The sequence below is a fragment of the Alligator mississippiensis genome, chromosome 7 (assembly GCF_030867095.1).
Source record: "Alligator mississippiensis isolate rAllMis1 chromosome 7, rAllMis1, whole genome shotgun sequence".
Classification (NCBI taxonomy): domain Eukaryota; kingdom Metazoa; phylum Chordata; order Crocodylia; family Alligatoridae; genus Alligator; species Alligator mississippiensis.
The window spans coordinates 4,288,379-4,314,017 of record NC_081830.1 but is presented as its reverse complement, the minus strand read 5'-3'; the positions used below and the strand labels follow the sequence as shown (position 1 = coordinate 4,314,017).

The window sequence follows — 25,639 nt, the reverse complement described above, 5'->3', positions numbered from 1 at the left end:
TATAAAAGATCCAGTTCACATGACAAATAGTAATAATTTGCAGATTTCCAAGATTTGGGGATCATCCACTGAGGAAGTTTGAAAAGAGGCAGGAAATTCAAATTTTCAAATGTATTTGTTTAGATTAATGACTGATTACCTTTGTGGAAGATATGTTTTAATCAAATATAAAATAATAGATCCAATACAGAAGGAACTGACTGAAATAAGTCGAATTCCATGGTTTGTGTTATCCTGGAATTTGGACTGCACAATGATATCAGACCTCTTGCCATGACATCTGTGTATCTAGGAATATACAACTGTATCTACATTACAACTTACACCATCATCGGAAAGCACAATTCTCTATATACAAGCAACAGTGGCATAAGGAGAGGAGATAGCATCCTGCCAGAAGCTGGCCCTTTGGAGTACCATAAGAAGGACTTGTCAATACATCCGAAGAATAATAATGTACAATAGAGAAAGATCAGGGAGCACTGTGACATCTCTCATAAGACTGAAAGGACGTGGGATCTTTAAATTAAGAAGGGACATAAATGATGAGGACATGGTAAAGACATTTAAAATATGCTGTGATTTGAATAGGGCTAATTTGGAGCTTATCACCTCACTCTCTTTTACATGAAATCAAAGGAACTCTTTGGGTAAAGTAATGGTCCATGTAATATAGAACAGAGGTTCCCAACCACCAAGCTGTGGCCCAGTACTGGGCTATGGTGGGTTGGCTGCTGGGTTGTGGCATGAGCCCCTTGCTCAGCCCCCATCTGTCTGCCCAGGCGAGTGTCCCAGACGGCCGGAGCCGAGTTGAGGAGGATTGCTGATTACTCGGCTGTCAGGCGGGCTGGTGGATGGAGAGGCGAGACACAGCGTAATGGTTGCAAAATAGCTTTTACTTTAATTATACTTACGCCGCTGGTGGCCACGACGCAGGTAGTAAGGTTGCTTATGTAGTTACAGGTAACGAGTTGCTTGCGTAGTTACAGGTAACTGGCAACAAAGCGAGCCGGCGAGTTGGTAGACAGAAGCGAGCATGCAGGATGAAGGATACGTCGGGAACAGATGGTGACGGGGAGATGTTGGTGGGTGATCAGTCCTCCAGCTTTTCTCTGCCACGTGGCAAAGTTCTCCGTACTCAACCACGTGCTCAGAGCTTTCCGACTTGGGCGGAAGCTGCATGGATTTTTATACATTTAGAGTAGCCAATAACAGACTGCCTGGTAGGAATAGCTAATGAGGCAGAACGTAACAAATTTGAAAGTAACTGCGGTTATTCAGGGCAGTTCTATTGTGACAGGGGCACTCAACTCATTTGGTTATGACACAAGCTAAATCTACTCTCCTTCAGTTTATGGCCGTTGTTTCTAGTAACACTGAGGGGTGCACTGGTAAATGGAGTATCCCCTATTCCCTGCTGGCCCCCCTCCTGAGTTTGTAGATAGCCACAAGATCACCTCTCAACTTTCTCTCGTGGAGCCTGAAGAGATTCAGGTCCCGCAGTCTGTCTTCATAGGATCTTCCCTGCAGGCCCTCCACCATACGAGTAGTCCTTCTCTCAACCCTTTCCAGGTTATTCACATCCCTCTTGAAGTGTGGTGCCCAAAACTGGATGCTGGATCACAACTGGATCAAAGCTAAGTGCAGTTAGCTTTGCTGATGACTTCATCGCACTGATGATTCATGTTCATCTTGGAGTCCACTAGGACTCCAAAATCCCTTTCCGCTTCCGTGCTACCAAGCAGGTAATTTCCTAGGCAGTAGGTGTACTAGACATTTTTCCATCCTAGGTGCAGCACTTTGCATTTCTCCTTGTTAAATTGCATTCTATTGTTTCCTGCCCATTTGTCCAACCTCTCCAGATCTGCCTGTAGTTGTTCCCTGCCCTCTGGTGTTTCATGATGCAAAGACAATAAGATGAACAAAGATGCAAAGACAATAATAAGAAAAGACCACAAGATGAACATGAGCCTTCAGTGTGATGCTGCAGCTAATAAAGCGAGCAAAATGCTAGCTTGCATCCATAGATGCTTCTCCAGCAAATCCCAGGATGTCATTCTCCCATTTTACTCGGCCTTGGTGAGGCCACAGCTGGAGTACTGCACCTAGTTTTGGGCTCCACAATTGACAAGGGATGCAGAGAAGCTTAAGAGGGTGCAGAGGAGAGCCACGTGCATGATCAGAGGTCAGGTTAACAGACTTTATGATGAGAGGCTGAGAGCCATGGGACTCTTCAGCCTGGAAAAGCGTAGGCTCAGGGGGGACCTGGTGGCCACCTATAAGTTTATCGGGGTGCTCACCAGGATCTGGGGGAACGTCTGTTCAGCAGAGCACCCCAAGGGATGCCAAGGTCAAATGGTCACAAACTCCTCTATGACCATTACAGGCTGGACAGAAGGAAGAACTTCTTTATTGTCTGAGCACCCAAGGTTTGGAATAGACTGCCGCTGGAGGTGGTTCAAGAACCCACTTTAAACACCTTCAAGAGGCAATTGGATGTTTATCTTGCTGGGATCCTATGATCCCTGCTGACTTCCTGCCACTGGGGTAGGGGGCTGGACTCGGTGATCTTCTGAGGTCCCTTCCAGCCCTGATGTATCTGAATCTATGAATCTATGAATACATCCTGTAGAATAAAGTTCCAAATCATTCACTTCAGCTGTACATAAGAAGGGCTCTGTGAAAATAAATATAGGAATATTTAAGCAAACATTCCCTTATCCAACAGAGGAAAATAAGCATGAGAAATGTGTTAAGGTGTTGGTTACAAGCAATCTAGATCTGAAAACATGTCATGTTGATGGGGTTTCCAAAAGCTGAAGTGCCCTATAGCCATTGAATATCTGTGGGCCCTTTTTTTTTTAGAAAGCTGAAATGTCACCAAGACCAGAAAAGTGAACAGGTGAGGCTCAATCAATATTCTGCTCTCCTCATAACAGGAGCACCCCTCTTTCCTTTCACAGTGCTACACCACAGAGAGGAAATTAAAAAGAAGCACATCAGCTCTGGGAATAATCACATCTAGGACCCGGATGATTCAGCTTCTAAAGATCTCAGGTCTTGAACCCAGATATCTAAAAGCTGCAAGTAAATGCATTGTCACCATGCTGCCACTGGAGACTTAACTAAAAAACAGCCCCAGCTCAGCCTTGATCTTCCTACGGGGTGGGCAAAGTGTCCCAATAGAGGACCAGGTGACCTGGGTGGACCAATAGGAGGCCTGTGGCCTAATTGGAGGCCTATAAAACCCTTCTTCATGGTGGAGAGACTTTTCCCACCACCGTCAGGGTTGAGTAAAGTGTTGGTGGCTAAACCTAGTGGCTTGTCCCAGGAGACTTGCAATGTAATTAAAGGGTAGAAAACAATAAGGAGAATATGTAGGAGAAAAGACAAGAATAATCTGAGATAATTGGGGTCAGCACAATGAGCATGGTCTTCTGTAGAGGATAAGGGGAGAGAGCTGGGAGAATTTGGAGAAGTACTCTGGGGTGATCTTGTGACTATTTGGGGCACTCTTCCTCATAGGCAATGCATGGGGGGGGGCACGTGTCCACCCTGACAGGGCTGCCACTGCTGCTGTGGCCGGCAGCACCTGCGGGAGCTTGTCAGCTCTGCCCCCATTTTTGACACCAATGGTGGCACCTGCGGGAGCTCGCCAGCTCCGGCCCCACCACCAACACCAATGGCGGCACCTGCGGGTGCCCCCCCAGACTTGGGAGGCACCAGTTGCCCATGCTTTTACCAAACAATGCTAGCTGAGATCTTGGACCATGTGTGGACCAGGTGTGAGTGGGAGTTAATATCTGGTTGGCACATGAAACCTGATGAAAATGAAGACAAATTTAACCTAGATTAAATGAGTTATAAGGGAATCCATTGAAGGAGTTCAAAGTAGTTCTGAATGCTAAGGTGACTGGAAGAGAAACTTTTGGCAACAAAGACTACAGTAGGGCCAAGCTTTCTCATTCAGTGCCACTGTAATTTTTAAAATGTCCCCTTGTATAGTCACAACCAACCATTTTTTTGGCATTTGACCTCACTAATGATTAGGTTATCGGGTATCAATTTCTTAGACTAAAGGCAACCCTCAGGAAATGTTAGTTCTTAGTTTTTACTCCTTTTTTGATGAAAGAAAATGAACAGACCAATTCTTCTGGGTCAGAGAACTCAGAAAGGCTGTGACAGGTCAGCATGTTTTTAACACTTTGAATTTCTGGGTTTACCTTGTGAGTCATATTTGCACACCTAACAGTGTTAATGCTATGTAGCACACTACAACACCCCTGAAAGTTTCTTAAAGCACCCCATGGTCCTCTGGGACCCTGTTAGAGAATCACTGGACAGATAGTAAACTTTCTAAAGGGCAATCTCTTTGATTTGTGTGTACTAGACATTGAGTAGTGCAAATGGTTGGGAAGAGATTTACCATATACTAAGGACAAGAAAGTTACCCCTTTGTATCAGTCTGAGATGTCCAAATTAAAGGTAACAGCACACCTGTCTGACCTAAGAGAATCCCATTTTATTGGAAAGTGAAGCACAGCCTCAGCTAGCATTCAATTGATGCAGTACAAGAAAAAAAGACATACTTAAAACACTTGGGAAGGAAAGGTGTAGGGGACCTTTGGACCCTGGAAGTTGACTCCTTCGGTCTTCCATGTGTGCTATTGAAAACATTTCCTTATTACTTTTGTATTTCTGTAGTTACAGGCTAGCTGTTAAGAGGTTTTATTGCCTTATCAGGGGGTCTATAGCAATGCAAAAGCAGGACAGGCAAAGACTGCAGACATGCTCTTTTAAGATTTGTGGTTCACTGGTGTTCCCTCTCACTCATACCAGACAATTAAATCACAGCCCATCTTCCAATAGAAATGCGTGTGCTAGTTTATTTAATGATGAATAACTTTTGACAGTGCAGTTGACCCAATAGCTTCTGTGATAAAGCGTGAAGAAAAAAGGACTAACAGGAGAAAAACCATCTTAAAAATAGCCATGGTTCTAATTATACATGATCAATTCACTCATGATGAGGTTCAAATGCCTCCTGGCAGGATTTTGAACCAATGGTTCTTAATCTCAGATGATATATACAAGTGCTACAGGAAAAATATACTGTTGGTACTAATATTTTAACTAAGACTGCTTCTATTGCTACTTGTGGCATAATGTTGATAGAAAAATAATACATTACAATTACCCCTATCGCTAAGAGAGAAAGTGACAACTTGAGGACACACTTAGCCACCCTTCTGGTCGCCCTATTCAGGCTGTTATCTGACAAATAATATGGTGAATTAGGAAAAGGGAATGCTAGAAATGTAAAAGAAAAAAACAACATTTCTAAAATATAAGAAGCATAGCCATTGGGCGTGGGTAAGGAGGTATTCCAAACAATCTTGTGAATCCTTCACCTGAAACAAATAGAGACTGGCATTTATTTTTAATCAGAAATGTGCTACTGGGCTCTGAAAGACATTTCTGCATGTGGTTCTGCAAGGCCTGTATCGTGGGATCAAAAGCCTGGTGTTTGCTTCATGCCTTGTAGTCTCTGGATACAGAAATCAAAATGTAGTCAGGCAAAATCAAGTCTTTGTGTCACTTCTGCCCCATGGGGTGCACTGCATGTAGTGCCCGGTGTGATGTCAGTGAAGAGCTGTGTTCATTACGTGCCTTTCTGGTTTCCTCAACAACCCCAATTTCTGAGAAGATGCGGCCCCAGTGATCTCTTAGGGCTTGTTTGACTTGCTTGTTCCGGAGCGTGTAGATGTAGGGGTTGAAGAGCTGGGTCACCACACAGTAGAGAAAGGAAACCTTTTTGTCAAAATCCTGGCCCCCTCTCTGAGTTGGCCTGATGTACCTGAAGATGGAGCTGCAGTACAGTATTATAACTACCAGGAGGTGAGAGGAGCAGGTAGAAAAGGCTTGCTTCCTGCCGCAAGAAGAGGGGATGCACAAAATAGTTGAAATGATGCAAATATAGGAGAAAATGGTTGCTGTGAAAATCCCCATTAAGATGATTACAACTGCAACTAACATCATGACTTCAATGAAGGACATGTCCGCACACGAGAGCTCAAGCAAGGGGGCGGTGTCACAGTAGAAGTGGTTTATGACATTTGGGCCACAATAGGGCAACTAGATAATCTTAATGGTTGGGGGGAAAATCAAGAGGAACTGGGGTTCCTTACATCTTCCTCTGAAGTATCTGGTCCTGGCCCTGTCAGAGACGAAACCCTGGACTAGATGAGCCTTTTGTCTGACGCAGTCTGGCCATTCCTGTATCTCACTCCTCATTTTGCAAGTAGCAGCACAAGTGGAGAATAAATCTCATATGCTGGGAAACACAAGATTTTTGCTCTGGATAAAATTTTCCTTGAAAACCTTCTTGACCATGTCATTCCGTAAGGTGTATATGAAGGGACTGAGAAGAGGGTTAACTATGCTGCTGAGCACTGCAGGTATTTTGCGTATCTCTGACATGGACTTCTGGGATGGAACTACATACATGAAGATAGAGATGCTAGAAGACATTAGGAACAGGGTTAGGTGGGAGGCACAAGTGTTAAAAGCTTTTCTTTGGCCAGTAGTAGTGGGGATGTGGAGAATGGTGGAAATTATGTAGGCATAGGAGATGATTGTTAGGCTTAATGAACAGAGAATGACAACAGATGACAGCAGGAAGTCCATCAGCTCAATAATGTGAGTGTCAGAGCAGGACAGCTCCAGCAAGGGGCCAGAATCACAGAAGAAATGGTTGATGACCTTGGAACGGCAGTAGGGCAACCTGGAGATCAAGATGGTTGGAAAGAGGACAGAAAGGACCCCACCCAGCCAGCAGCCCAGCACCATCTGAGCACAGACACGGCCATTCATGACAGTGGGGTAGTGCAGTGGGTTGCATATGGCAGCATATCGGTCATAGGACATGGAGGTCAACAGGAAGTATTCCACAGTGCCCATTAAGAAGTAGAAGTAGGACTGAGCCATGCAGCCAGCAAAGGAGATGGTTTTATCCCCTGAGAGGAGGTTCTGCAGCATCTTTGGCACAGTCACTGATGCAAAACATAGGTCCAGCACAGAGAGATTGCAGAGGAAGAAGTACATGGGGGTGTGTAGGCATCTCTGAAGGCAGACAATACACAAAATGACTACATTACCAAGTAACGTCAAGATATATGCGAATGACACCCCCACAGAGACAAGAATTTTTGCCTTCCACCCAATCTGAAACCCTACAAGGATGAACTCTTCTGCTGCTGCAGTCCGGTTTTCCATCCTTCCTTCACCAAGTGTGCTAAGGGGGAAAATAGTTCAAATGACTAAACAAATTCTTACAGTTTTTTAAGTTTAGATCATATCTCATATGTGCTCATGATTTCAAGCAGTACCTCTAGAGCTATCTGAAAGTGAAAGACCTTTTTCCTTTTTTTAATTGGATTTTCAATTGCATGAAAAAGCAGTGGTTGAAAAATCTTTCTGAAATATAATAATAATTCCATTTGCATCATCACAAAATTAAAATATTACAGTATTTATTTTGTTCAGTCAAAAAGCTTAAGATTCCAGCACTTGTCAAACAAAACAGCTTTCAGGTTGTGGTCTTTTCTTTTTTTTTTTTTTAATTTCTAAATCTATCAAATTTTCAATATAGATGTGTTTGGTGGTAGCTTTAAGACAAAAATTGCCATCTTTAATTGTGGGTTTTTATCAACAACATTTTGAAATAATTGGCATGGCAGAAAAATGTTATTATCTCCTTTAAATCCCAACAATTCAGTTTCTATACTGCTTGTAAGTAAATGATGTTAACCTTTCTCCTGCTTCAGTTGTTGAAGATCATATTCATCACGAATAATAAAAAAAAATCATTAATCAAGTCTTCCCAGATTTGAACCTCAGAAAGGACCTTCATGATAACCTAGTCTAGGCTCCTTAAATGCCAGCCACAGAACTGTACCCAGTGATTTCTGCAGTTTGGAACATATATCCAATTTTGCTAAGAGAAAAAAGCTATGTCATATCTGTAAATTATTAATCTCCTTCAATCTCAGTGCATGAAAAAGATTAGGGCTCGTATCCTGAGATAGCCAGGAGCTGAACCTGATGATACAGGAGGTGGTCAACTGTCCCATATTCTGTCTTGGTTTTCTGAACTAGTCGTTTTGCGTCTCAACAGATTGAGAAGGGGTCTGAATCCTTAGATAGAAAAACAAAGTTTGAAGGGACCTCAGGACATGACACCTAGTCCAACCACCTGCTTGAGGCAGAATCATCCTTGTCTACACTATCCAGGCCAACTCGTCGTGCAGCCTGCACTTCAAACCTTCCTGTGATGGAGATTGCACAACCTGTTTAGCTGATCTGTTTCCATACTTAACCATCTGCATTAGTTAGAAAGTTTTGCCTACTGTTTAGTCAAAATCTCCTGTCTTGCAAAGTAAAGCAATTCCTTCCTGACCTGTTCTCTCTGGACCCAGAAGACAGTTGATCACCATTTTCTTTAAAACACTCTTTTTTTGTTTTGGATGGATGGGTATCTCTTCAGTCTTCTCTTCTCACTAAATATTGCCAGTTCTTCCAACCCATTCCTATAAGTCACATTTTCTATATTCCTCATTATTTTTATTGCACATCACTGGATTATATTTAATATGTCCATATCTTTCTTGCAGGATACCAGAGGAGGCCCTTGCAGTGCTAAGCAAAATGGAAGAATCCCTTCCCATGACTTCCCTGAAACACCTCTGTGAAAACATCTCAGTATGGTAAGGCTCTCTCTCTGCAATAATATTGTATCAACTCATTTTCCATTTGAAGTCCACTTTGACTATGACTGTTCAGTCAGCCTAGGCAGATTATAAAAATAGTGGAACAAAATCAAATGAACACAAATTAGAGATCTGGCCCAGTATCACTCAATGGAGATGTAATTATTTACAACATATCAAGGGAAGACACCACATTGATACTGGTTGCCCCAGGTTGAGTCTTATTCATACTGGTAGTGTCAACAGACTACCAGGAATTTGATGGTTTGTTCAGCACTTGGCACAACGGGGCCCAAGTCCATGATTAGGGTTTCTAACCATTACTTAGTTATAATATAAATAATAATGATACAAGATAGACAACAACAACGACTATCTAGCACTAATTTATCCTTTTGACCAATGATCTCCACATGCTTTACAAAATCATTCAGAAATATTATGCCAATTTTACAAATGAGAAAACAGAGGCATAGTGATTAAGGAGATTTTTTGGAAGAACTTGGATGCTTAGGTTCTCTTAAAGTGTACAGAAGTTTGACTTTCAGGAGCTTTTTGAAATCCCACTAGGCAACTCTGCCCTTTGCATATCCAAAATACCTTTAAATAACTGTCTCAAAGAAAAAAAACATGATTCAAAGAAGGACCTTCTCTGTGGCCATCAGAGCCATTTAAGGTGCTGGAAATATGAGAACCAGAAGTTATGTTCTCGATTCTCATGCCTCTGAAAATGCTATTCTCCATTTCACCATCTCACACAGCCCCACTGGAAACTAAAGAACAAGCATACTTACTTTTTGGCTGACAGCAGGAGGAAATGTCACCATCACCTTATTTTCATCATTGTGCTGCTTACATCAAAACACCAATAAATAACTGGCCAGTTCTAAGTGACGTTAGGATGGGAGAAACAAAATGAAGCATCCACTATTGCAATGCGGAGAAAAAGATGAGACATTAAAATCATTGACTAAATAACCAGGGAAATACAATCAAGACATTTCCAACAGAGCTAAATGAATCTTGAGGGGAGGTGCATTCCCTGAACACCAGATTGTAATATTCACTGAAAAAGTTGTTTAATAAATACTTTTAAATAAGTCAACCCAAAATGAGGAAATCAGATCTTTGAACCTCTACAAATGTATTCTATTCCAGGTCAACTCTAATGTCTGCTTGCCTTTTTAAGTTCTTATAGGGAGATGGAGAGAAAGACACAAACACAGGTACTGGACTACTGTGAATATACTCTGTGATGAACCTCATGGTTGTGCAGGGGCCATAAGAGTTTTGCATCATTTAAGAGATACCTTTTCTTTGTCCATGGCAGGTTTCTGAGTCTCTGTGGCCTGAACGCTTGGTCATTTTAACTCAGCAGTCACACAGAAAAGAGCTAATATGTAGCATCTCAGGAGAAGCAGTTTAGAAACAGAGTTCAAATCAGTAATTAGATACCCAGGGGAATACTATGAAATCATACTTGTGCTAATCACAGCAAAATTCACAGCTAGTTGCCAGAATAGATAATAGTTGATGGCTGATGATCAACTGGCATGGAGGGAGGTTTTACTGATATGGTACTGAACTGAGTCCTCATAATTACAAGTTCAAAACCCCACTATGCCACAGACTTACAGTAGGATTTTTCAAAGGCACTTTTGCTGTCCAAACCTTGGTGCCAATGCAAGCTATTTATAGCTATGACTTCTGTGAAAGCAGGCTTAAATTAAGACTGACCCCTATGGAAAAACCCTGCCTACCATTTCTCTGTTCTTCAGGACTCCATCCATAAGGAGGAGTTGAAATTAATACCTTCCCCATCTTCCTCCACCCAAAATCTCTTTGGGACAGGGGTTGCCTTTGGGGCTATGTGAATTGTCTGTGTTGCTGCTGGTGCAGGGGACAGCCACACAGTCATGCAGCGTATCTGAAGATGCCACGGCCATGAATGGTATGTTTGCAGAGTATATGCCCACTGACTAGCAAAAAAAGGCCTGCATTTTTCAACAGTGCTCATTAAACACACCCATGATACCACACAGAGATGGCTACACTACATCCAGTTCAGAAGGCACTCTGTGCAGGGTGTTGAAGGACCCTGTTGTCATGCACAGTGCATTTGTGGTCAAAAGGTAGAGAAACCACTGGTTCCCTTGCAAATGTCTTTTAATAGTTAATCATCTTCACTCTCAAGATAATGATGTAAATCCTAGGACCAGCTGCTACACATCTCAACATGCAGAGACATGTGGCATGCCATGAAATGTTACTAGGCCTCACAATAGAAGTGACAACTTACTGGAAATATGCATTCTCTCCTCACAGACAAAGAAAAAAGTGATAAAAGACCACAGCTCTGGAGCTGTTTCAAACTTTTAAAACTTTGAGAAAGTTCTCTAAAGACAACCATCCAGCCCTAACTCACTTAGACTCAGGTGACACTCCTAGTGTTTGCTGACAAAATGATTAACATGTATTATTTGCATTTGATTAGCTGCTATGTCTCCTTTTCTTCTTCACAACTGGAAGAAACAACCTACATAATTGAAAGAACATATCTCTGACCACTTAAATCAGTGCTACTGGTCAGGTTTTCATGAGATTTTAGGCAGAGGAATGTAATAATGTGAGGAGGGCGTAGATGTGAAATGCTAACTAGGTAAGCCACCTTAAGAGAGTGCACATATACTGTAGCATAATATTGCACTTTATTATACATTACAATAGGACTGTAGCAATCTAATGGAAATGCAAACTTTCTCTGCGAATGGGATTAAGGCATAAAAATGATCAGCCACTGGCACTGGTTACAAATTGGGGTGGCTAGCTTCCGCAGGTTAGGCCTCTGTGACTTTATTGTATCATCACCAACACATGACCCCATCTATGGACAAGAATATCATTACACTAGACTCTTTGCAACCAGAGAAAGACACACACACACACAAACACAGTCTCTACGATCTCCTGGTCATGACTGACCACAAGATGAACATGAGCCTTCAATGCAATGCTGCAGCTAGTAAAGCAAGCAAAATGCTGGCTTGCATCCATAGATGCTTCTTGAGCAAATCCCAGGACATCATTCTCTCGTTGTACTCAGCCTTGGTGAGGCCGCAGCTGGAGTACTGCATTCAGTTTTGGGCTCCACAATTCAAAAAGCATGTGGAGAAGCTTGAGAGAGTGCAGAGGAGAGCCATGCACATGATAAGAAGTCAGGAAAACAGACATTATGGTGAAATGCTGAGAGCTATGGGACTCTTCAGCCTGGAAAAGTGCAGGCTCAGGGGCGATCTGGTGGCCACCTATAAGTTTATCAGGGGTGCTCATCAGGATCTGGGGGAACATCTTTTCACCAGAGCGCCCCAAGGGATGACAAAATCGAACAGTCACAGACTCCTCTGTGACCGTTTCAGGCTGGACATAAGGAAGAATTTCTTTACTGTCCAAGCCCTCAAGGTTTGGAATAGGCTGCCGCCAGATGTAGTTCAAGCACCTACTTTGAACGCCTTCAAGAGACATTTGGATGTTTATCTTGCTGGGATCCTATGACCCCAGCTGACTTCCTGCCCCTGGAGCAGGGGGCTGGACTCGATGATCTTCCGAGGTCCCTTCCAGCCCTAATGTCTATGTCTAAAAGAGTTGATACACTAAGGATTAATGTCTCATAATAATCATTCCCTCCATACATCTTGGACTGGGATGGCTACTGATGCCTGACTGAAAAGACCCTTCTTATAAGTCACTGGGAACAGGGCAACAATATCCCAGAGCAGCTTTGCAAATCCCAGCCTCAGCTTTCCTTACATAAGTCCTGAAGTCCTAACTCTCCTATTGTCTCTCTCCCTCACTTGGCAGATTTTGGACAATGGAGAATGATGTCCTGGAAATACACTGGTCAGATAGGCTGGGGCAGATAGGAATTCATAGACTTTACCAATAAGTTACATGGTTTGGTGCAGGAATTTTCATAGACTTTCATAGATTTCATAGACATTAGGGCTGGAAGGGACCTCGGAAGATCATCGAGTCCAGCCCCCCGCCCAAAGGGCAGGACGTCAGCTGGGGTCATAGGATCCCAGCAAGATAAGCATCCAGAATCAGTGTGTGTAATTCCCCGAGTCTGGCAGAAGTTGCACAGCTGTCCATTCTGCCCTTTAAAAAATATATACGAGCATAGAAATTACCCGTTTGCATCTGACATATTTTCCATCTGGCCAGATGCACTGTCTCCATCCTTGGCCAGCAAAATCCCCACAGTAGTGAAGCATTTAATACCAGTGATTGACTGAGTAGGATAAACATGGAATAAGCTCATGGTCTTCATCTCATCCCTATACATTTAAAAACTGCTTTAACCACTTTTGAGGTTGAAAAAGCCTTCCATAACATTTTTGCTAGCATTAAACTGAGATGTTCCTTAATATATCTCATGATCCTTTAAATCTGCCAGAATTCTTTGCTCAAGAACATCCTTTGGGAGTGATTTCCCCAGTCCAGTCATGCATGGTGGAAAGAAAAAAGCACTGTTTCAGGCGGATGCCAAATTCTATGTTAAATGGTTGGAATAATGAAAATCTACCCCATTCCAAGGCAGCCACGCTATATGCATTAATATCCTTTGTGTTTGAAAGGATGTACTTTATTTCTGTTTTAAATTTGTCCATCCAGAATGCTTAAATAGAAAGCATGTTGGAACTTGATTTATTTTTTATCCCTCACAATTTCTTTGACCTAACGATAACAGATTTTGCCAGAACTCTATTCACTTGAAATATGCGATTTTTTTTCAGGAAGGGGGTTTCAAATTAAGAACAAAAAAAGTATACTTGGTGGATGGAACATTTTCTCTCTCGAATTATAACTGTCTTTACAAGAAACCAAATAAAAGAAGGGGAAAGGGATGAGAGAAATGACACTTGTCTATGGTGCTACATTTTTAAGGTAATTTGTATAGCTCACAGTTGTGTAGCTTGCAAGACAAAATATGGAGCTGCTCTGGAATTGATGCTTTTGCCCAGGGAAAGAAAAAAGAAAAAGAAAAGAAAAGAAAAAAGAAACATGGCATTAATATTATGATTTTGTCAATTCTGTGATTTTTCTTTTAGGAAAAAAAATTAAAATGTTTTAAAATTCAACCAAGATATATTTTGCCTTCGTTTAACATGCAATAAGTTCTTCTTCATAAAGCCCAAAATTTTTGTTCAAGTTTTCAGAAATGCAAAGACTATTGATTTTTTTATTCATGAAACTTGCCATTTAGTGGGAATAGTCATTGTATGATGTGATGTTTTCTACCTGACTGATATAAAAACCTTTGTTACCCTTGAAAATTTGTCACATACAGTTAGGTCCCACTGTCCAGCTGGGTAGGACATGAATTCTAGAGTTTCCCACAAGCAGCCTTACTGACTGCAGCACCGCTGCACTGGCATTTGACTGCTCCTTGAACAACCACATCCTTTAACCAGATAAAACACTGCTTCAAAGCTGTTTTGGCGGTGTCGTTCCGTAAAGTAAAGATGAAGGGGTTCAGAAATGGACACACAATGGTTGTCAGCACAGCAGGGATCTTCTGTAAGCCCAGGGTCCCCTTCTGGGAGGGGGTGACATAGATGAAGATGGTGATGCCACAGGATATTGAAATGATGGTCAGGTGGGAGGCACAAGTGTTGAAGGCCTTTCTTCGCCCCATGGAAGTGGGGATGCGCAGGATGGTGGAGATGATGTAGGTATAGGAGATGATTGTTAGGACTAATGAGCAGAGGATGACAACGGAGGACAGCATAAAGTCAATCAATTCAATCATGCGAGTGTCAGAGCAGGACAGCTCCAGCAAGGGGCCTGAGTCACAAAAGAAATGGTCGATGACATTGGACCGACAATAGGGCAACCTAGAGATCAAAATAGTTGGAAAGATGACAGACAGGAAGCCCCCCATCCAACAGCCCAGCACCATGTGGGTGCAGACCCAGCCATTCATGAGTGTGTGATAGTGCAGGGGGGTGCATATAGCAGCGTATCTGTCATAGGACATGGAGGTCAAGAGAAAGAACTCTACTGTGCCCAGGAAGAAGTAGAAGTATAATTGAGTTATGCAGTCAGTAAAGGAGATGGTTTTATCCCCTGAGAGGAGGTTGCTGATGAACTGTGGAATGATGACGGAGGTGAAGAAGATGTCCAACACAGAGAGGTTGCAGAGAAAGTAGTACATTGGGGTGTGGAGCTGTCTGCTGGTGGGGACAATGCCCAGGATGACCAAATTCCCAGTCAAGGTCAGGATGTACATGGCCAGCAGCAGGGCAGAGAGCAGGATCTCCTCCTTGTGCCCAATTGGGAAGCCCAAGAGAACAAACTCAGTCACCCTGGTGGTGTCATTTTCCATCTCTGTCTCACCTGGCTGTGGGATCACTGGAGGGGCAGGACGAGACAGTACCCCTATCTGAATGAAAGTGAGTGAGAAGCTCATGAGATTCTGCTTTATTTCATGTAAAGCACTACATAATCATCTTTCCTTCTCAAAATCTGATATGCCACATAGTCCCCCAACATATAGGTGCGGTCTCTTACTTTCTCTCCTTACACACATAGACATGACTATATCAATGTCTTCTAGTACATGGTTCCCTCTTTCTTCCTCAACTATACACACATCCTTCTCTATCATCCCCAGATGTATCCATATTCAATATGTTCGGTTGCAGACATTAACCCATGTCTCCGTAGTTACAAACAAGTAACTTCCTACCAGAACATCCGTCCTTCCACATTTTGTTACCCTGGTGGGAATGAGGAAATGATTCTATAAAGTGCAGCTCTACTACGTCTTTTCTGCCGAAAACCACCCTTGGTTTCAGAATATTTGTCCTTCCTTTAAGGCAGAGCCCAGCCCTAGAGCCTATGTCTGAAAACCACTGGGCCACATTCCCTCTCCAACCCAAAGAGGTAATTTTCCAAGATTAAATGTAAGGAAGTGGGAGAGGGTGAGGCCAGGATCTCACCATTACGAAGTAATGAGCAGGGCTCCAGAACTCGTATACTCACTGTGCAGGACACAGGCAAGCACGCCTGGCCTTCACCATGTTGTCTCTGTGTAAGTTGCAACTGTGACTTATGCCAGCAAGGTGTTGGTGTCTGCCAGAATACAGCGTGGTTGACAGCACCAACTCAAGAGCGCTCTCTGTCCATTCCTTAAAAACACCGTTATGCAGTTGTGCCACCCTTCTTCCATAATCCCCTTGCCTACATTCTTCTCTCTGCAGCATCCATCTACCCATCCATCTACCCACAGTCTCTTCCTGCTCCACTGGACTATCTGTGCTTTCCACTCTACTCTCTAGCTGGGTCATTCTTTTCTCCTCACCATAAGCACCAGCTTTATCACGCAGCTACTTAAGACTAGGTAAGAAAGCTATGCTTTCTCTGCATGAGATCTTAACAGCTGCTCTGGATGCGGATAACATAGTAACCTGACTTCCATTAACACAACTAACTAAATCTAGAGGACCTAATCAATTCTGCTGTCTCCAGGGAACTAATTTGGAAGTTCATCAGCAGTCTGCAGTCGTTATCCATGGACCTGAGGATTAGGATGCTACATGCCAAGAAAAGACCAACAACCCCCCTCCTCCCACCCCCCCACCCCCCCCCCCCCGGCAACTCAGGAGCCATGCCAGAAATATCCTGATGTACAAACAAGAACCTCCTTCTGGGTCTTTTCACCACCCATCTTCCAGCTGAATGAAAAAGAGCAAAATGATTTTGGAAGTGTTCAAAGATCCAAATTTCCATTCATTTTACTGGAAGTTAGGATGCCATTTAACCTCAAGATCTCACAGAGATAGAACATAGCAAGGAAGAAAAATGGGCTCTGGCCTCCTGAGGCTTGCTCCTGGATTATGGGCTTCTCCCCAGGCTCTGGGCTCCCTGCCCAGAGTCCATAACCAATAATACAAATTAATGATAATAATAAACTAAAAAAGTTACACTTATCCTTGTGCTGGCCATTCATGGTCTCCACCATCTGCTCCCTTTGTTGTGGTCCTGGCAGCCCCAGCAGACCTGCTTTAGGAATAGGTTGGCAGCATGGCTTGTGTCGGGCAAGGGAAAGCCCTCCCCAGGATCACACCATCCGTGTGTCCCTGGCAGCAGCAGCCTGCCTGTCACCCCAGAATCCACCTCCCTCCCAGGATCAGTGGTGCGACGCTACCTACCACCATGTCTGAAAGGGACTTGGGGGTCATAATTGACCATAAAATGAATATGAGCCACCAGTGTGTTCCTACAGTTAGCAGAGCAAACAATATGCTTGCGTGCATCAACTGATGCATCTCAAGCAATACTGAGAAAGTTATCTCCCACTCTATTTGGCATTGGTGAGGCCACAGCTGGAGTACTGCATCCAGTGCTGGGCACTACACTTCAAGAAGGATGTGGAAAAGCTTGAGAGAATCCAGAGAAGAGCCAGTCATATGATTAGAGGCCTGAAGAGCAAGCCATATGAGGAAAGGCTGACAGATATGGTACTGTTCAGCCTGGAAAAGAGAAGACTTCAGGGGGATTTGGTGGCAAATAGGGGAGAACATCAGGGGTTAGGCGAACAACTATTCACCAGAGCACCCCAAGGGAAAACTAGGAGCAATGGTCATAAGCTCCTAGAAGAAGGTTTCAGACTGGATATAAGTAAAAGCTTCTTCATGGTTCATCTGACCAGACTCTGGAATAGACTCCCCGCAGGGTTGGTGGAGGTATCTACCCTGGAGATCTTCAAAAAGAGACTAGATGTGCACCTTGCTGCGGTTATTTGACCCCTGCAGTCTTTCCTGCCCAGAGCTGAGCCCAATGATCTCATGAGGTCCCTTCCAACCCTAAACTTCTGTGAATCTGGAAACGGTGAAAATCCCGTGGCAGTCTGGGTGCCTTCTCGGTAGGCAAACTTTAACAGTCCCAGTAGCTTGTCCCACCCCTGCGCATCTCACTCAGCAACCTTCTTGAACATACTTTTTGAGGATCCACTTGAACTGCTCAACAAGTCTATCTGTTTGAGGGTGGTACGCAGACATTCAAAGGTGCCAGATCTTCAACATATCAAAGACCTCTTTGAGCACCCGGGCCATAAAATTGCTACCCTGATCTGTTAATATCTATTTTAGCAGCCCCATATGGGTAAAGGTCTTAAACAATTCTTCCGCCACAATTTCTCCACCATCTTTCCTGCATTCACTGTTCTCATGGGCACTGCTTCTAAATATTGGGTAGCATAGTCCACCCAGACCAAAATATACTGGAACCCTGCATTACATGGGGGCAAAGGCCACACCATGTCTACTGCCACCTATTCAAAAGGCTTTTCCATGAGCGGCATGGCTACCAACAGGACCTTTTGGTGGATGTCCCCAGGCATGCCACTTGGCACTCAGGGCAGGATCGGCAAAACTGCCCTACCTCCTGTCTAAGAAAAACCTATCTAAGAGATGCTTTCTGATTTTATCCTCCCCAAGGTGGTCTCCTTTAGGGAGCTCATGGGCAACTCTTAGCAGGGCCCTCTGGTACCTTTTCAGCACCAAAAGTTGGATGACCTTATTCCCTGTTCCCCATCCACAGTATAATCAGTATAATACCCCCCCTTCCCCCTTACCTCAATTTTGGGTACCATCAAAGCTGGTCCAACCATTAGGAAAACTAGGCAGTCGCCTAGGGAAACAAAATTTGTGAGGCACCAGAATTATATGCAGAACAAAATAGCAGGAACATTGTATTAAATAACAGACCTTTGGTTCAGTAAGGGGAGAAAGACCTCTGAAAAGATCTCAGAGGAAAAATCACTAGAATTGCAACTCCTACCTTTTCAACTCTCAAGTGGACTTATGACAAGAGCCTACTACTGGGAACTTCATCCTAAAAGATGAACCCCTACTCCTATATCATCTTACAGCGTGAGACACTGATTTCATACACCTTCCTTCCCCCTTCCAACCACACTTTTTAAAATCTAAAGCACCCTAGATTTCATCAGTTGCATTTAAGATTTTGTCAAGAGTAAAATGACGAAAATATGCCAACTCTGGTATAAATATGTATTGTGCCTGTAATTTGGGAAACAGGCTTCAAGGTAGGAATTTCTTGGTTTGATTTTGTAGATCTCATTTAATTTGCTTTAGTGAGAGTTCTCGGTGGGCAAAACCTGGTATTCCACAGAGCCAATGAAAAATTATACAGTGCTGGTTATGGAAATGTCTTAAAATTTATTGAATACCTGGCTTTGTTTGATACAGTCATGAAGGAGCATCTGCATAAAACAAGTGACCTTGAAACACATGTTCATTACTTTGGTAAAAGGCTGCAAAATGAACTGATTCAACTCCTAAAGCTTGAAGGAATGTCATTATCTGTTGAGAATTTACTTGACCAAGGCTATGACAATGGGAGTATTATGAAGGCTAAAGACAATGGTGTACAAAGGAAAATAATATAAATTAATCTCCGGGCCTTCTTTGTTCCTTGCAGTACACATAGTCTGAATTTGGTTGTTAATGATGCTGCCAGATGTTGTTTGGAGGCTAGTAGTTTCTTTGACCTAGTGCAATGCATGTATGTGTTTTTCACAGGTTCAACATGCCATTGGGAAGTTCTTAGTCACCGTGTGCTTTCTCTAGCTGTGAAACCGTTGGGTGAAACAAGATGGGAGAGTCAAATCGATGCCTTGAAGCCTCTTTGCTATGAGCATGGAAATATCTATGATACAGTAATTGAAATTTCTGATGATACTACCCTTGCGGGATCATCTGGCAATATGACACATGCTGATGCAGAAGTTCTTGCAAATGGACTTTCCAAGTTCAAATTTGTGGTTTCACTCATTTTGTGGTATAACATCCTTTTTGAGATCAGCCTTACTAGTAAGCAACTTCAGGCAAAGGACTTGGACATACATTTTGCTATCCAACAACTGAAACAAACCAAAAATTTTCTGGAGGAATGCAGGAGTGATAAAAGTTTTGAAAAGACACTTGTAGATGCTAGTGAGCTTGCTGAAGATTTAGAGCTACCAACAAACTTTGAATCAGAACCAGTACACATTCAGAGAAGAAAGTAGCAGTTTACATATGAAGCAAAAGACGAGTCAATTCAGGACCTAAAGCAAAAATTCAAAATAAACTTCCATTTTGCAGTCCTTGCTACTGTAATACAGTAGGTTAAAGAGCGATTTGAACACATACAGCAGCTTGATTCAGTCTTTGGTTTCCTCTACAGTGTCCACAGTTTGCAAAATAAGGCATCAAAACAGATAATGGAACATTGCTTGAAACTAGTCAGCATTACAGCATGGAAACGCTAAAGATATTGATGCTGCAGATTTGTGCAGTGAACTGCAGGCTATTTCACGATGACTTCTAAACTGCCTTACACCTCAAGATGTACTGAAGTTTATTTCTGCACATAAACTGACAGACAGGTTTCCTAGCATCTTCATTGCTCTCCACATTCTCTTGACTCTCCCAGTTTCTGTTGCTAGTGGGGAGCATAGCTTCTCAAAGCTATACCTTTGTTCTTCTATGCTGCAAAACAGACTTGTTGGACTGGCCACTGTGTCAATAGAACAGGAAATAGCTGGAAAACTGTCTTAAATAACTTGTTTCTGAATTTGCGAAACTGAAAGCACAAAAAGCAAAGTTCTAATTTTTGGCACAAATGTTCATGAAGATTTTCTTTCAATTGTACACGTATTATAATAAATTCCGTTAGAGTTTTTGCTATACAATTGTGTTAGGGTTAATGAAAAGTGTGAAACAATCAATAACAATTTTTTCTTTTTATTGTTTTATTGTTCATTTTGAATATCAAATAAGTACAGGTAAAAGTTCATTCTAGACTTATTTTCCTCTATATTGGAAGTGGTGGGGGCGTTGAGGTACACAGTTCAGCTAGGGTGCCGGTTATCCTTGGATCAGCCCTGGGCACCATCAATATCAGGTTGGACCACACCACCTCTTCCTCCATCTGGGCAATGGCTCCTTCATATACCCACCTGAAGCCATCCTCCCAGGACTGCTCCATTGCAAACTGACCTGTCTCTAGCTCCTGCTGCCAATCCATGCCAATCTCCCGCACATAGGTTGATTATCCAGAGCTTGTGCCCAACTGGGACTCACCCAAGAGATGCTCCGCCTTAGGCCTAAGCCAGGATGTCTTGTTCCACAAGACAGTTCCCACAGTCAGGGTCAATCTCAGCCTAATGATACCAAGTAAGCCAAGTGCCTATCTAGTCACGCCAGCACTTGCTGGGTATGCCCTTCAAACTGTACCCAGGCTTTCTTGTAGGTCTGGGACTTGCCATGGAGGCAGACCAGCTCTAGCTGGTCTACCTTTCAGCAATCTGCTTCATGTACCAACTCCTGCCACACCACCATCCACGTGGAGCCAATGTCTGACAAGGCAGTCAGCCACTGGCCTGTAAGCCAGGCTTTCACAGTAATGCCAGAGCCTTCTACTGAGTGCCTTGTCTTCTCTGGGTGCAGCCCATCACCAAACCTGCACTCCATCTCTTCTACGGAAGCAGGCTCCTGTCCACAGGCTTGTTCTGGTTTTTTGGACAGCCAGATGATAACATGCCCATGGTCCCGTGCAACTGTTTGTGGCAGTTCCATACATCTTGGGTTACTTTACAAACCGCATCTTGACGGAGAGGGGGAAACCAAACTCTGCAGAAATCCCAGGTTCTACTGCATAATCTTATTTCAGAATGACTCGTGATCTAGACATTCGGAGCTTGTGGGTCATCCATCTAATCCATAAATCCCTGCACTGGAAAACTTAGACAACTCAATAAAAAGTCCACAAAAACTGTTTTATGAAGAATGTACTCAATATAAACAGGCTCACAACATGATACAGGAAAGTATTAAAAGAGATAGTGCTTCCTGCTCAAAGGCAGACAAATACTAAAATTAAAAAATAATCGTGCTATTTAAAAAATGAGTGTTATCAACCATCATAACACTTGCTGAAGCATAAAAGAAATCTCTCCAAGTTTTCAAATTAAAATGGCAGATGGCCTTTCTAGAAAATGCTATGGCCCATGTCCTAGGGGAATACATGTTCTAGATTCTAATCATACCTTCTTGCCTGAAATCTATGGGTCTCTGAATCTATGAGGACATTTATACATCATGATTTAAAAGCATGGCTCTCTATCCAATAGGCTGTAATGAGATACGGTGTCCTACCACAAACTGCCCCTTTGGAATACTGTAAAAAGGACTTGTCAACACATCCCAAGAATACTCCAGCCATAAAAGGTTGAAAGATGAAAAAAAAACCCTTTATTTGATGAGCAACTGAAAAGGTTTTAGTGATTTGTGGAAGGCAAATCAGACCCAATTTAGTTGTAATTGATGTAGCTCAGCAGTTGTCCACCAGGGGTATGCATACCCCTGGGGATACGTGCCAATGGATGGGGACAAAGCACCTCCACCCACCACCCCGTGCTGCCACATCCCAGGACCAGGGCCAGGAGGAGCAAGGGAAGCAGCTCCCCTCTGCAGGCTGCACAGGCACCAACAAGAAGCCAGACACTGTGGGGGAGGAAGCTCAGACATGGTGGCCGCTGCCACCACCCCCAACCCTGTGCTGCTGCTCTGCATGCCCAAATTTTTGGCATGAAACTAGGAATCTACAATCAAATTTGTACACCACTCTCAGTTTTTCATACACAAGCAGCAATGACGTAACACAATGTCCTACCAAAAGTTGGCCTTCTGGAATACCACTATTCAATACATAGCACTAAGAATAATGCAGAATAGAGAGAGACCAGGAACTCTCTCAGAAGAATGAAAAGGTGCCAAATCTTTAAATTAAGAAGGAACATAAAGAGTGAGGATACATTAAATATGTTTCAAACGTGTTGTGATTTCTGTACATTAAGGTCTATGGGGAAAAAAAATGAGCAAAATTAAACTAAAATTGATAAAAACTCAGCCCTGGAACAAAAACATATTTTATATATCATTGCATTACCCATCTGAATCTGACACATCCTCCATCTGGCCAAATGCCCTGCCTCCAACCCTGGCCAGTAAAATCCCCACCATAGTAAAGCATTTAATATTAGTGATTGACTGAATAGAACAAACATGAGATAGGCTAGGTCACTAGTCATCTTCATATCTCACATTTAAAACTGCTTTAACCACTTTTAAGGTTGGAAATGCCTTCCAGAACATTTTTGCTAGTATTAATCCAACTACTTATTTAAAATATCTCATGCTCATTTAAATCTGCCTGAACTATTTGCTAAAGAACATCCTTTGGGAGAGATTTCCCCAGTCCAGTCATGCATGCTGGGAGGAAAAGAACACTTCGTTTCAGATGGATGTCAAATTATTTGTTGAAGGGCTTGAATAATGAAAATCCACCACATTCCAAGACAGCCTTGCTATAAGCATTAATTTCCCTTATGTTTGAAAACATGTACTATATTTTTAATTTTAAGTTGTCCATTCAGAAGGCTTAAAAGAAAAAAAAAATGTTGGAACCTGATTTTTCACCTGCAATCTCTTGCCATGATCATGATAGATTTTGTCAAAACTGTTTTCAGCTGAAATATGAAATCCTGGGGGATGTTCAAATTAAGGACAAAAAAATATACTTCGAGGATGGAACGTTTGCTCTCTTCAGATAAAACAGTTGTCTGTCTTTCAAAGTTACCAAACAAAGGAAAAGGAAGGGATCATTAGTTCAGAATTAATATAGTTCAGAGTGGTATACCTTGGAAGACACGTTCTGGAGCTGCTTTTGCACAGAGACATTTAAAAAGGAAAAGAAAAGAAAAAAGAAACATGATATTCAAATCATAATTTGATTATTTTGTGATTTTCCTTTCAGAAAGCAAAACCTGAATGTGTTCTAAACTACAGCCAATGCACATTTTGGTTTCATATAACCCGAAACACGTCCTTCATGAAGACCATGATCTTTGTTCAAATTCTTAGCAACATTAAGAATTTTTTTTGTTCCTGAACATTAACATTTAGCGGGAATATGTCTTACCTGACAAATCAAAACGCCTTGATAACCATTGAAAATCTTTCACATAGAATTAGGTCCCGCTGTCCAGCTGGGTTGGGACAAGAGTCCTAGAGCTTCCCACGGAGAGCCTTCCTGACTGCAGCGCTGCCTCGCTGGCATTGCAACACCCTGTGAACAACCACATCCTTCAGCTGGACAAGACACTGCTTCAAGACCCCCTTCACTGTGTCATTCCTTAAAGTAAAGATAAAGGGGTTCAGAAATGGGCACACAATGGCTGTCAGCACAGCAGGTATCTTCTGTAAGCCCAGGGTCCCCTTCTGGGAGGGCTTGACATAGATGAAGATGGTGATGCCACAGGATATTGAAATGATGGTCAGGTGGGAGGAACAAGTGTTGAAGGCCTTTCTTCGTCCTGAGGAAGTGGGGATGCGCAGGATGGTGGAGATGATGTAGGCATAGGAAATGATTGTTAGGACTAATGAGCAGAGGATGACAATGGAGGACAGCAGGAAATCCATCAGTTCAATCATGCGAGTGTCAGAGCAGGACAGCTCCAGCAAGGGGCCAGAATCACAAAAAAAATGGTCGATGACATTGGACCGACAATAGGGCAACCTAGAGATCAAGATGGTTGGGAAAAGGACAGACAGGAAGCCCCCCATCCAACAGCCCAGCACCATGTGGGTGCACACCCAGCCATTCATGAGTGTGTGATAGTGCAGGGGGGTGCATATAGCAGCGTATCTGTCATAGGACATGGAGGTAAAGACAAAGAACTGTACTGTGCCCAGGAAGAAGTAGAAATAGCACTGAGTTATGCAGCCAGCAAAGGAAATGGTTTTATTGCCTGAGAGGAGGTTGCTGATGAACTGTGGAATAATGACAGAGGTGAAGAAGATGTCCAGCACAGAGACGTTGCAGAGAAAGTAGTACATTGGGGTATGGAGCTGTCTGCTGGTGGGAACAATAGCTAGGATGGCCAAATTCCCAACCAAGGTCAGGATGTACATGGCCAGAAGCACAGCAGAGAGTAGGATCTCCTCCTTGCGCCCAATTGGGAAGCCCAAGAGAACAAACTCAGTCACCCGGCTTGTGTCATTCTCCATCTCACCTGGCTGTGCAATCACTGGCGGGGCGGGAGGAGACAGTACCCCTGAAGAGAGAATGAGATATGAAGAATTCATAAGATGCTGCCTTATTTCATGTCAACTGCTATGAAATCATCTTTTCTTCTCAACATGTCATGTGGCACGTAATTCCTCAACACCCAGGCACATTATCTTAACTTTCTTTCCTTATGCTCATGCATACGCTGATATCATTTTCTTCTATTTCCTCCAATATACACATCTAATACCAGAACACAGTTTTGCCTCTCTCTCTCAACCCGGAAGTGTCTATATGCATCGTAGTAGGATGGAGGCATGAGCTAATGTCTCCATAGATACAGACAACTGTCCTGACTACCACATCATCTGCCCTTCCCCTCTTGGTGACCCTGGTGGCAATAAGGAAGCTCTTGTATGAAGTGCAGCTCTACCATATCTTCTGTGCAGAAGACCACCCTTGGGTTACTCCGAACTTTAGTCCTTGCTTTAAAACACAACCTAGCCCTAGACACTAGCCGTCTGAAAACCAGTGTACCACATTCCCCCTCCAACACAAAAAGGCCATTTTCCAAGACTAAATGCAAGGAGGTGGGAGAGGGTGAGGCCAGGATCTCAGCATTACAAAGCCAGGAGCAAAGCTCCAGGATGCTCATACTCACTCTGCAGGAAGAAACACAAAAGCACAACTCACCGATTCTTCTGTGAGTAAGTCAGGACTGTGACTCAGGC

General features: G+C 43.0%; 3 protein-coding genes and 1 pseudogene across 3 annotated transcripts; 1 reads left to right on the top strand and 3 right to left on the bottom strand.

Annotated features, from left to right (window-relative positions):
* Window positions 1–6,327: 6,327 nt before the first annotated feature.
* On the bottom strand, window positions 6,328–7,275 carry LOC106739697 (olfactory receptor 6J1-like). Its single transcript, XM_014604438.1, has one exon. The coding sequence runs from the start codon at window positions 7,273–7,275 to the stop codon at window positions 6,328–6,330; it is 948 nt and encodes a 315-aa protein (XP_014459924.1).
* Window positions 7,276–14,151: 6,876 nt separating this feature from the next.
* On the bottom strand, window positions 14,152–15,153 carry LOC102565202 (olfactory receptor 6J1). Its single transcript, XM_006264674.2, has one exon. The coding sequence runs from the start codon at window positions 15,151–15,153 to the stop codon at window positions 14,152–14,154; it is 1,002 nt and encodes a 333-aa protein (XP_006264736.1).
* A 3,993-nt stretch (window positions 15,154–19,146) lies between these two features.
* LOC109284130 (uncharacterized) lies at window positions 19,147–20,106 on the top strand (annotated as a pseudogene).
* A 3,799-nt stretch (window positions 20,107–23,905) lies between these two features.
* LOC102565437 (olfactory receptor 6J1) lies at window positions 23,906–24,907 on the bottom strand. Its single transcript, XM_006264675.1, has one exon. It carries the CDS (start codon window positions 24,905–24,907, stop codon window positions 23,906–23,908), a length of 1,002 nt encoding a protein of 333 aa, XP_006264737.1.
* Window positions 24,908–25,639: the final 732 nt, after the last annotated feature.